Raw genomic sequence first — 13,423 nt, forward strand, 5'->3', positions numbered from 1 at the left:
CCTAGCATGCATCGAAATCGGTAAAATTCGACGTAGGGTCAAAGCACATTAGTCTTTCTCAATAATACTCCAACATTTTTACCTCTTACCGATGAAAAGTCGAGAAATCAGCAAGTTTTTCAGCGTATCTGGACGTCTCTTACATTTTCATATTTGTATTTTTGGGGCAATTTTCCCCATTTTTTGTCAAAAAATCATTTTCTACCAAAGTATTTGTTGGATTGCTTTAAAACATGATAGTCTCGAGTTTTAAAGGTTGTTTTCTGTCAGATGTGTGAAAGTCATTATGAAAGGAGCATTTCATATTGCTGGGGTATAAGATTAATTTGGACTTGCAATGGAATTTTCTTAGTCAAGCTGTAAGAACGCAATGTCATGTGTGTAACTAGTAGTTAGTATCTCTGCAAAATGTGAGGACAGTGTCATTGACACTATTTTTAATTGATATCAGCGCACTGGAACTAGGGAAGCAAGCAAGGGCTTCTGATGACAAATGGGTTGACAAATTGGAAGCAGCTATGGAGGATTACCTTGATGAGGCATATCAACCATTAATTGTTGTGTTGAAAAATGAATCAAAGGAGAACTTTAGGGAGTCCAATGTGAGTATCTTGGAACTGAACTTTACCTATGTTTGCTTGGCATGCATTGTGTCCTAACACTTTCCAGGCTGAGAATGTATCTAAACAACATCTGGGTCAATATATGGAAGGGTAATGTAATGAAAATATATTTCAACTTTTCCCTGTGAAATGTACATGACTTGCATGTGAGACAGAAGCAGTGTCATGCAAATCAATGCCTGTGAAATGAATGCATGCAAAATGTGCTATACACATTTAGCTGTATTTACAATATTTTTATCTTTTGACATATGGCCTCTACTTAGCAAACACATTCACATTTATTCTGTGCTTTATCCTTCACCTAGTGTTTGAATATCAAAACATGCATAAATGATGTTAAAATTTATTAAATATACCACAGACTTTTTGGTTGATTTCCCTGTACTGTTTGAATAGTAATAATCACAACTGTGATTACTAGCTGACTGGCTATCGATGATGTTAAGTGTCATGCTCATGAAATTGATATGTTAATTACTAATTATTTTCTTGACACAGAAAGCCGACTCCCTCTTCATGAAGATATGCTGTGCTGTTGCGAAAATGAGACATTTTTCATTGATGATGGAAGTGTTCGCAATGTATGAAGAAGGTCGAACAAGATCTCAGAATCTCAAGCCTGCTGAACTGAGAGGATTGAAGAGGCCAGAAATTCCGTTCAGAAAATTAGGTGACTTTCTTCGGTTTAACAATAACGATCAGAAATGGCTGTTAGAAGAAATAATTTCAACAGAAATTTCTGTTACAGAGCTAGTAAAGGAATCGGCTGTACTGAGGAAATTAGACCTGGTACAGAGATTTTTCGTCATGATTAGGCTGCGTTCACAAATAACGATTAGGGGGGGGCTGGAGGAATTTCGATTGAAACCTTATTTTTTTTCAGATCCCCCCCCAAGTACCCCAAAAAATTTTCAAATGCCCCCCCTCTATATGGTCAAAATTTTTCAAGTCCCCCCCTAACTATCACAGGCCCGCATATTTGTAAAGGATGTGAGCGCAGAAAAAATAAACATGTATAGCGCCGTTCCGCTCACAGGTGTTCAACACAACCTGTTTTAGCACTTTCTATAGTCATATTCCCAAGGCAAGTTCTTTAAATGCATCAGTGAATTTTTTAGATTTATTGGTCTAAAAGCCAACATGAGTTAATCCAACTCTGGCCAGGTCAATTGCTCCTGCTGAAGAGCACACAAAATGACATCATGAGAGAGTAGGAAAATTGTGAATTTTGGCTAATTGCCATATTGCACAGTGACCTACCAAAAATTAGTTTCAAAACTACAAGACATATATGGATTAGATGCTACTCAAAATTGACAACACTGGAAGGTAAAATGTTTCATCAAATAAATGTTTTATTCTCTGAAATTTTGGGTGTAATAATTTTAAATTTGTTTAAAAATAAATAATTCCATTTGGTCACATATTTTTTCTTTTAGTCTTTACTGTTCAAAGTTTTACATCAGATTCTGTAACATTTTATAACAAGAATGTGAAAATTTAGAAAATCAAGCATGGTGACCCCATCTTTTTTCTTTAATACCCGTATTTGATTATTCTCATATGCCAGAATTCAAATATTTCTATGTGTTCTTCCATGTGTTGCTCTCTGGCCTGATCTTGTGTACAAGTATGTTTCACTGTCATGAGCATCATTTGACCCAAACTCTTCTGCATGTACATCAGAGTCAGAGCTATCTCTTGCACTGATCAGGTATGCAGTGACAGTGACACTGCAGGAGGAGAGCATTAATGATAGTGACACTACCCGTAGGCAGTAGCTGTATTAACTTTGATAATTTTGGCAATATTTTTGTTCAGTTTTACAACTGCATTCTTGTTCTACTCCCTACAGCATGTTGAATTGTCTAGTATTCAGCTAATGCTATCACAGCCTATATATGTGTACCATGCATTAACACACTGACAACTGACTGTCAGCCTGGACTCCAATTAAATTATCACCAAATACGTATTTATATTTATATATACAGGCTTTGTTGACAAACTAAATATTGTGTGTTTGCGCATGCTGTAGGAGATAGCAGGAAACTATAGTTGTTCCATTGCATAGAAATATTGCAGAAATCATTAACAGTTGCAGCTTCTGCCCAGGTTAGGAGGCTAAAGTTTGTTTTTTACGACAAACCACACATTTAGATTTTTTCGAGATACAAGTCATGAAATGTGACAAATGGTTCTAAATTTTGTTAAATTATTACTATGATGACATTAAAAATGGTATTCATTTTTCATTGAATTATCTACAAAAACTTGGAATAGGAAAATGTAAAACACAAAGGGAACCAAAAATTTTCAAGTCCCCCCCTACAGGTAGAGCAAAATTTTCAAGTCCCCCCCCCCTCTACTACCCCAAAAATTTTCGAATCCCCCCCTGAATTCCTCCAGCCCCCCCCCTAATCGTTTTTTGTGAACGCAGCCTTACTGGCTGTGTTGAAGGGGACTGGGAAGAGGCAAGGCAAAGATTTCCAAACGAAACAACAAGAGGAAAACTAGAACAGTTTGTAAACCTATCGTACAGTCGTGGTGTACCTGCACAGTTTGAATCATTTTGCCAAAGAGCAGTAATTCTAGGAAAAAACAAGGAAGATGCGAGTAAAACTGCCGTATTTGCAACTGATGGCGCCTATGGATTCACAATCCACAATGCAGATGTGCTCGATCTGAATGCCTCTTCACTAAAACAGCAGTGTCCAGGATTCCGAGGAATTGACCTAACATTGGTTGATATGCCTTCAGTAAGTGTACTCTTATCATTGTTACTAACATGACCAACCAAAGCTGCTTCTTTTAATGTGTTTTGGTCATAGCCACGGAAATCAATAAGTATGGAGGTCCTTGCTTATACCAATAGTATTTCCCCCGACATAGTTTTTCGCTTCCAAATTCCACACATACACATTGTATAATCATCTGTTGTATAGGCTGGGAAACTCTTTGCCATGACTTTTACATCATATGGAGTCATTCAGAAGTGTTTTTTCTTCAGAAAATTCAAAATAACTTACTTTTACTAACTGGCTACACTGAAAAGTGTTAAGTTGAGATCTCAGTTTTTTACTGTCTCAGCCATGACTCTCAACGGCTCTCTGAATTTTATGATAAGTTGTTTCATTCAATATCATGGTTATAAAATTGTTATTGTTTATGGTTCATTGCTTGTTGGAATCCTTACGCCACCTAGCATGTCACTTTATATCTTATACTCATAAACATACACTGGGACTGTTTAGTCATTTGTTTCATGTATGTTCATGATTTAAATCATACTGTCTATGCTTAAATCTACCAGGATGTCAAATAGTGAATTCAAGCTGTCTCCAATTTTTATTTTCAAGGAATGGTCAGCAAGTGATATCCAAAGACTGATGATTACCATCAAGGCAATAAATGTCGACTGCCAACAAAGTGCATTTAACATAGCTGTCATCTGCAGAGCATCAGAGATGGGAGAGATTATGCAGGCATTTAAAAGAGACAAAAACTTTGTCTCTGTGCAACCTGTGTTCTGTCATGTACAAAGTTGTAGCTCAAGTAAGTGCAATCACTGTTTTTACCCTATTGTTCTTTCTTCCCCCTCCCTCCCTCTCGTACACATAAAATAGACCACATGATGTAGTGTAACGACCAACACACACATCCTTGTTGGTGCTTATAGACAAGTTTGATTCATGTTTTTGGAAATATGTCAATTTTGTGTAAATATCTGATGAAGATAGATTGCCAAATACATTTAGCAAACGAAATTCATTTAATTAACCCTTTTCCTGCCAGACGATATTACTTCCCCATCAGTCAACTCAGGGAAAAGCAGTGTTGAGCCACAACAATACGTATTTCCACCAATTTGGCTTGGTCTGTTCCAACAGCTTTAGTCCATACAAATAATTTTTTCAGTATCTGTGATTTCAAGGTCTTCAAAAGTTCAATTTTGTTGTTAAAATGCACCAAATGTTACATATTGTGCTTCACTAGTTTTAACGATCTAGACCTGATGGGGAAATATGAACTTGGCAGGAAAAGGGTAATGTATTCTTGGCACTCTTTGTAATCGATATTTACAAACATAAAGTGTAAAAATGCTGAAGTTAGATTTAGGCTTGTAAAATAATAGATATTATTATTTCTACATTTCAGCCCGCAGATTTGGACTGATAGAGGCCGTACAGTGTATGGTGCTGGCTATGTACTGCTCACAAGACAAGAATCCAATTCAACATCCAACTGAAGAACGACACAATATGTGGTCCTGTGACACTCCACAAAGAACGTATGACCATGTGATTCAAAACTTTCAGCCACAGAGGGGGATGAATACTTCACATATTCAGTGGATCTGGTAAATAAATTACTTTTTAGTTCCATTTTCGTGCTTTCAAAAAAAGCAGATGCCAATGCAATTGTAGGACAAGGCAGACTACAAGAATCACAAACATTTTATTTTCCTTACTGTATCTGCATGTGCTGAGAAAGGTCTCTTTTGCATGCTTCAAGTGCTGCAATAATTCAACTAATCTTTCTTACAAGAAAAATTATAGTTTTGCATACATTGATAATTTAGGAAATATATGGGTTTTTTTTATTTGGTCAAAATTACTTGATGTAAGATTTATTCCTTCATATTACTGAAATACAATATAGTATTATTACCCAACAATCCAACATAACATCAAAGCACCAAAAACTGCAACTTTTGACATTTATATTGCTAATGAGTGTGCACATAAATATTATCAACCTCTGTTCATGCCTTAACACTTATTATAATTGTGAACAAATTCAATTTTAAACAAGTGCATGCATACAACATAGTTGCAACTCTTGCCATGGGGCTGATTAATGGAGTGCAGCACCCACGTAAAAATTATTTTGCTCACATTTCGACATTCTGTCATGAGCAGAGGTTGATAATATCAGTATGTGTATGGATACCCAACCGTATGTCTATCTACATGCACTTATTGTACCTTGCATGTAACATTATGAAAATATTGTGAAAAGTTGCAGCTTATAGGACTTTTAATGAATTTGTTGATAAGACAATATGAATTCACTCATCTTTCCACGACACTTATCCTTTAATTTTCTTCAAATTTAATGGACTAATAAAAATTTGTTTCATTCACAGGTAATGGAATGATATCATCCTTGAAGAATGGCAGACACTGCATCGTCGCTGATCATTCATCGGACCAATTAGCTATCCTCTGTGACAATGTCTCTCAGTTTGTTGGTTCTGAAGAGCTATGAGAATCTTTGTGAAGCAAGGCAATCTCGCCAGGGTATAGTATTATTGATAAGGGACTTTAAAGGCCGACAATCCAAGTAGCTTTTGTTTTTACTGCCCACTTGTGTACCATCTTAACTAATGAGTCAGGGAATGTTTGAATGGCTTTCATTGGCTGACACTGTACACTACTTCATTTGATTTATCCAAATTTTCAATTTAAGGCAAATTAATTTATGTTTAATTTTTAATTTGGCCTTTTAAAATGAGTAAATTATTAAGAGAGTCCATTCCTCGGCACCAAAAGATACATTCAGCACTAAAAGGACAAATACAACAAAAAAATGTACACAAAGATTGAAAAAATGAAAATTCCTCAAAACAACATAACAGAGTTTGACTTTTACAAAGGAGCCACTCTAAAGTTTTCTTGACACTTACTAGTGTCATAGGGTGACGGTCATTTTACATATGCCCTGACTAAAGAATTCAAATCGATTACTGACAATTGTACCAATTAGTGTTTCAACAAGTGAATTAGAATTGGACCAATGCCATAGATTAGTGTGTCAACCAGTGAAGGACATATGAAATATGCCCTGACTTCTGAATTAGAATTGGGCCAATGTCAAAGCCAGCCAATGAAGGTCATTTAAATTTGCCCTGACTTTAAAATAACAATTAGACCAATGTCCTAGTTTGGAGTGTCTACAAGTGGAGGTCATTTTCAAGATGCCCTGACTTCAGAATTGCAATTATACCAATGTCAAAGTTAATTGTGTCAATCGGTGAAGGTCATGTTTGATATGCCCTGACTTTAGAATTAGAATTTGGCCAAAGCTAGACTGTGAAGGACATCCTAAATTAGACCAATGTCCTTGTTTGGAGTGTCTACCAGTCGAGGTCATTTTCAAGATGCCCTGACTTCAAGTATAGACTTCTGACCTATGTCTCTGTTAAAAGTTTCTACCGGTGAAGCTCATTTTAAATGTGCCCTGACTTAAGAATTACAATTGGGCAAATGTCAAAATTTGATGTGTCAACAGTAAAGGACATTTGAAATATGCCCTGACTTTAGATTTGCAATTGGACCAATGCCATAACCAGCCAGTGGAGGTCATTTTTAAGATGCCCTGAATTCAGGTAGACTGTTAACCAATGTCACAGATCAGTTTGTCAACCAGTGAGGGTCATTTGAAATGTGCCCTGACTCAATTGGACCAATGTCAAAGCCAGCCAATGGAGGTTGTTTTAAAGATACCCTGACTTTAAAATTACAATTACACCAATATCCCAGCTTGGAATGTCTACAAGTAAAGGTCATTTTAAATATGCCCTGACTTTACAATTGCAATTGGACCAATGTCAAAAGACCAATGTCAATTTAGCATGTCAACCAGTGAAGGACATTTTTTATTATCCCCGACTTCATGATTACAATTGGACCAATTTCAAAGTTTAGTTTGTCTACCAGTAAATGTCATTTTAAATATGCCCTGACTTTAGAATTGCAATTGTACCAGTGTCAAAGTTAACTGTTTCAACCAGCTGAAGTCACTTTTCAAAATGCACTGACTCCAGATACAGACGTTCTAAATTTGCCTTGATTTTAAAATAACAATTAGACCAATGTGCTAGTTTGGAGTATCTACAAGTGGAGGTCATTTTCAAGATGCCCTGACTTCAGAATTGCAATTGTACCAATGTCAAAGTTAATTGTGTCAATCGGTGAAGGTCATGTTTGATATGCCCTGACTTCAGATACAGATGTCTGACCAATGTCCTAATTTAGATTGCCTTCCAGTGATGGTCATTTTAAATATGCCCTGACTTTAAAATTGCAATTGGACCAATGTCAAAGTTTATTGTTTCAACCAGTGATAGTCATTTTCAAGATGCCCTGACTCAAGGTATAGACGTCAGACCAGTGTCTCAGTTCAGAGTGTCTAGCAGTGAGGGTCATTTGAAATATGCCCTGACTTCAGAATAAGAATTTCAAAGCCAGCCAGTAAAGGACATTCTAAATTTGCCTTGATTTTAAAATAACAATTAGACCAATGTCCTAGTTTGGAGTGTCTACAAGTGGATGTCATTTTCAAGATGCCCTGACTCCAGGTATAGGTGTCTGACCAATAGTGTAGTTTGAAGTTTTTACCAGTGAGGGTCATTTTCAATATGCCCTGACTTCAGAATTGCAATTGTACCAATGTCAAAGTTAATTGTGTCAATCGGTGAAGGTCATGTTTGATATGCCCTGACTTCAGATACAGATGTCTGACCAATGTCCTAGTTAAAAGTTTTTACCAGTAAGGATCATTTGAAATATGCCCTGACTTCAGAATTGTACTTAGATTGTTTCAGTTAGCAAAAATTACTGATTGTTTACTTGATTGTGTGAAATAACTTTGAAGAATTGAGTTTTCACAGTAATTAATAGAGTTTGACTCATTTTGACGTACTTCTGTGGAAAATATGCTGTTGTAAGTTCCTTTTCCTGACAGAATTTAGTCATTCATGGTTATGCATGGATATTTTTCTATTTTTACACCTGGTCAATAGTCAGTTTTAATTTACACTGTAAAAATTTACATTTTTTACTGTCAGTAATGTAATGTGTTGTACCATATTGGAAAAATGTCATGTGTGATGATATTTTGTGTGTAGGAAAAATAAAGATTGTTAGCAATTCTGCAAGAATTACCTTGTCAGTTATTCTTCAATGACAGTGTGAATGTGAATGGTGGAATTTTAAAATTTTGCGGGGAGCAAAATTACAAACTGACATTATAACAGCATTTTTACGCATGAAAGAAAGTCAAACAATTCAACATATTTTGATGAAAAATATCAGTTTATCTGTAGTCTACTGACAAAAACTAAAAATATGCTGTCATTTTAAATCTTCACTAGTAATGATAATGAAAATTTGCGTTTTTTTAAGGAAAATTCAAAAACACTTGCACATGTTTTTTGGGTTTTGAACATTTTAGATATTCTGAATTTTTTCATGGTGCAGATCAATGATTGCGATAAAAATCACTTGTACTTTAAAAAAATAGTGGAATAATATCATAGAAGGCAAAGACAAGTCTGACAATCTAGGCAATGAGAACTAAAATTTAGTATTCTCAATTTTACCAAAGTAAAGCAGTAATAAACAAGCATAATGGTTGATAATATTTAAGTATACTACTTAGTAGTATTTGGTTTTTGTAAATGCAAAGCATGTAACATATACATGTGTTCCATTGATAATAACAAAATTGAAATGTCCAGAGATTGTGTCTCACACACTATTCTTTGCTCTGTCTATAGTTGTGCAGGGATGTACTCACTCTTTGACAATTACATTTCAGGACTGGACCCCAGAAGAACTGAAGAAGTTTTGCATTACACTTCATTCGATGAACATGGTTAAAAATGTTCCATTTTACAACTTGGTGGTGTTGTGTTCAGTGGAGGAGATGAAAGATATCATTGAGATAATGAGCGGAAGCCAACTACTCGTTGAAAAAGGCTACTATTATGTAAAGAACACTTATCCAGGTAAATGGTAGAATCTTCTTGAAAATTATATCTGATTCTTCCTGCCAGTCTCACAAAGTTTAAATATTCTCTCTAATTTAATTAATATGGCACCTCTGATATTTAGGAAATCAGCATTTGTAGGTACTACTATGTAAGACATAGGGCTTTGCTGAATGAATTACCCATATTTGTCCAAGTGTAAGCCTCTGCTCATGTATAAGTGCCCCTTCCCTTTGATTTCAGATGCAATGGTCTTGGATGCCTGCAGTGGTACAGGTGTGTAGTGAACCAATACAAACAATATGATAGAGTTACCTTGGTATAGCCTAGTATGTAAAAATGATAGTTTAATCAATCAAAATACACAAGAGACAGTGATCAGAAATGTTGCTCATCAAAAAGATAAAAGTTAATTTTCACATTAAATGTCCGGAATGACTGCTTCCCATGGAAAAATGATGAGTGGCTGACCATTTAGTTAATCTGTTTACCATATAACCATCTTCACAATTCTTTCTGACTTATTTTTCCAGGTTCTACAGCAGTTGCAGTATTGCGGACAGGCTGAGATGTGTTTGCAATAGAAAAGGATGCCGACCAGTATGCCTGCTTATCGTCCAGAATCCTGCAAACATTTTCTGGTGAGGAAAGCCAATAGGAAAATCCCCACTTTCTGTTTTGAGGTAGAAAATGCATTGACGACAATTCAGACTCTCAAATTTGTACAGTTCTTTTCTGATCTACCACCCATACAGGCTCATTTTAAAACAATTTGAGAACAAAAACATTTCACTGCTTCAGTTTTTAGCTCCACTGTCAGCGACATGGAGCTTATCTAATATCTACTCATCTGATAGCTTTGAAATTTGGAAGACAAATTCTTAGTGATGATCTGAATGTAATTTATTCAAAGTAGGATGAACTCTGCAATTTTGTATTTTTGGGTAATTTTGCCATTATTGGTCAAATTTCTTTTTCTTTAAATCTTTCTGAAATTTTGTATACAGATTCTCAGCAATTATCCATATGTAATATATTGTGATTATGGTGAAATCTACAATTTTGTAATTTGGGGGAATTATTACTGTATTTGGTCAAAATATTTTCTCTCAAAAACTCATAGAACTCATCTGATAGCTTTGATATTTAATTGACATGTTCCTTGGGTTGACTTGAATGTCATACATTTTAATTGTGGTGGAATGTTTAATTTTGTATTTTCAAAGCTATTTTGCCATTTGTTGTCAGGCCAATGTAAGGGAACTATCAAAGATATCCACCTTCCCCAACAACATATGTCACAAATAGGTAGCCTTTACATAATCCAGCGGAGCTGTATCGGTTGCGTGTTTGATATTGCAAAATTGTATTATTAATTCCTTCATAGAGTTAACACAGAGGTGGTGGCTGTTTGCTTGTAGAATAAATTTCATAAAATCATAATTTTATTACATTTTTAAAAATGCTATTGAGCTGTTCCACTATACTGTAACAGTTTTTTTCATCTTTTAAAATAAACCATACTTGGATTTGAAGTTTCTCCACTTGTTGTTTGTATGTATGTATTTGCAAACACCAATATTAGTGTGTGTATTATGGAAGTTGAGAGAGTATATAACACATAACAAGTGGGGGTTTGAGAATAATACTTTAAATTTCATGTTAGCTGTTGTAAACGTAAGGAGAAATCTTGCTCTTGATCTCTCACACCCATCAATTGACTTTCAAAACTTTTATTTTGAAATGCCTGAACTTTTTGTCAGGCCAGTTAAGGGTTGGCATTTGAAATCCCTGATCTGTTGATCTGACCAGTTGAGGGTTGGCATTTGAAATCCCTGAACTGTTTGTCTGACCAGTTAAGGGTTGGCATTTGAAATCCCTGAACTGGGTTGGTCTGACCAGTTGAGGGTTGGCATTTGAAATCCCTGAACTGTTTGTCTGACCAGTTGAGGGTTGGCATTTGAAATCCCTGAACTGGGTTGGTCTGACCAGTTGAGGGTTGGCATTTGAAATCCCTGAACTGTTGGTCTGACCAGTTGAGGGTTGGCATTTGAAATCCCTGAACTGTTTACATTTGAAATTTACTGATGCTGGGTGAGGTTTTTCCCATGTATATCAGACATTGTAATTATTACTTAGAGAGTGTGGGCCAGATAACATTTATTAATGTGAAAATATGACCACAGCAGTGAATTTGGCTTATGAAGTGGCAAAGCGAAAATATTAACGTTCTTTGTCAGTGCCGCCAAAATTTTTTTTCACTGTGTAATTTTTTTTACAAAAATAGTTAATTAGTCTTGTTGGTTTGCAAAGGAAATGCCATTTCAAGTTTTATCAGAGTCAAAACAGAGACCAGTTGTTTTTTCTTGACAATATAAAAATTTTCCGTGATAAAGACTAGAAATCCTTAAATGTGTAAAATCCAAAAAACATGTGCAAGTGTTCAAAACTTTTCCACATTTAGCGTGTCATTTTGAACTGATTAGAGCACTTTTTGTATTTTGTTGCAAATCTAATTATCCCAAAATAGTTCCAATCGTGTTTTTTGTGATATTTTACGATGAGAATGTGAAAATGCTGTCCACTTCATTAACTCGAAATTGTTTTTAATATTGTTTTTAATTGATTTTCGTGAACAAACAGTGACCAGTCAAAAACTTTTGTTTCGACGTAGAAAAGTATTTAGAAAGATAAAGATTTTCATTCTTTTAAGTTACTTCATTTAGATATTTCAGGATTGTCTCATACTGCATCGTATCATAATTGGCGATCTCTTGTCATAAATTATACTAGTAGTCCGGCAGCCAGTGGGGTAAACCTTGCTTTGTGGTCTTAAGTTTTTTTCTTGGTGGATTTCGTTTGTCAAGACCACCACAAAAAGAAATATAATTACTGGCCCTCTGTCAGCATTGAGCAATTTGAGAAAATTAGCATAATCAAAATGGCCGCCAGCTTATTGCACTTTGTATGAGAAAGAAGACTCGAATGGCTTTATACATACTGTAACTTTGTTTTTCTCGTTTAATCACCAGGCAGTTGCTGACGGCACACTGGAACATAAATATTGGCATATATTTTTTGAATTACATGCTAATTTGCATAATTTCAAGATGGCGGCCAGCTGTAAACATGTCCGGCAGCCAGCTGCCAGTAGGGTAAACCTTGCTTTGTGGTCTTAAGTTTTTTTCTTGGTGGATTTCGTTTGCCAAGACCACCACAAAAAGAAATTTAACTACTGGCCCTCTGTCAGCATTGAGCAATTTGAGAAAATTAGCATAATCAAAATGGCTGCCAGCTTATTGCACTTTGTATGAGAAAGAAGACTCAAATGGCTTTATACATACTGTAACTTTGTTTTTCTCGTTTAATCACCAAGCAGGTGCTAACGGCAAACTGGAACATAAATGTTGGCATATATTATTTGAATTACATGCTAATTTGCATAATTTTAAGATGGCGGCCAGCTGTAAACAATTCTTTGTTAAGCGTAACTCTACATTATTATCATTTACTGTACTTTGTGCATTTATTTTAACACAGTAGTTTTTACATCACTGTTTTAATAGTTGCACGTACATAAACTTTTTTTTTCTGTTGCAAATTTAATGTTGATAATCAGACATGTAAGCAGCCGACTAGTTTAGCCTTCGCCCATTGTCGAGTACTTGTCTGTTTACTTGTAAAAAGATATAAACTGTTGTGTTTCACTCTGCCAAGAGCCTCTGTTATGTTTTTAAGAAAGTTAGTGATCTTTATGCCTTGGCTAAAACCAACCTGAGTCGTGATTTTCTAACCGAAACAATGATTAAGTAAGGTGGGAACTTTTTCCTAGCTCGACTATCAATGCATTTTATGTACATTTAAGAAAAAAACGTTGTGATTTACACTACTTTCGAAGTTGCTATCGAATCTGCTGACGTCACATTGAATTAATGATTAGTCACACTTTGTGTATCAGAAAAAGACTATGGATTTGGAGTACAATGACTTATAGAAGATATTTCCAAAGTTACTCGGGTTC

At 35.4% G+C, this 13,423-nt stretch overlaps 2 protein-coding genes across 2 annotated transcripts; both read left to right on the forward strand.

Moving 5' to 3' along the window:
- The first annotated feature begins 307 nt into the window (after positions 1–307).
- Positions 308–10,942, forward strand: LOC139124779 (uncharacterized). The gene is made up of 5 exons (XM_070690892.1): positions 308–602; positions 1,125–1,296; positions 9,231–9,420; positions 9,646–9,678; positions 9,936–10,942. The coding sequence occupies exons 1-3, from the start codon at positions 519–521 to the stop codon at positions 9,290–9,292; spliced, it is 318 nt and encodes a 105-aa protein (XP_070546993.1). The 5' UTR covers positions 308–518; the 3' UTR covers positions 9,293–9,420; positions 9,646–9,678; positions 9,936–10,942.
- On the forward strand, positions 3,075–6,301 carry LOC139124572 (uncharacterized). The gene is made up of 4 exons (XM_070690704.1): positions 3,075–3,385; positions 3,986–4,181; positions 4,785–4,986; positions 5,776–6,301. The coding sequence occupies exons 1-4, from the start codon at positions 3,377–3,379 to the stop codon at positions 5,777–5,779; spliced, it is 411 nt and encodes a 136-aa protein (XP_070546805.1). The 5' UTR covers positions 3,075–3,376; the 3' UTR covers positions 5,780–6,301.
- Positions 10,943–13,423: the final 2,481 nt, after the last annotated feature.

Source organism: Ptychodera flava (genome assembly GCF_041260155.1).
Source record: "Ptychodera flava strain L36383 chromosome 23 unlocalized genomic scaffold, AS_Pfla_20210202 Scaffold_24__1_contigs__length_23054250_pilon, whole genome shotgun sequence".
NCBI lineage: Eukaryota > Metazoa > Hemichordata > Enteropneusta > Ptychoderidae > Ptychodera > Ptychodera flava.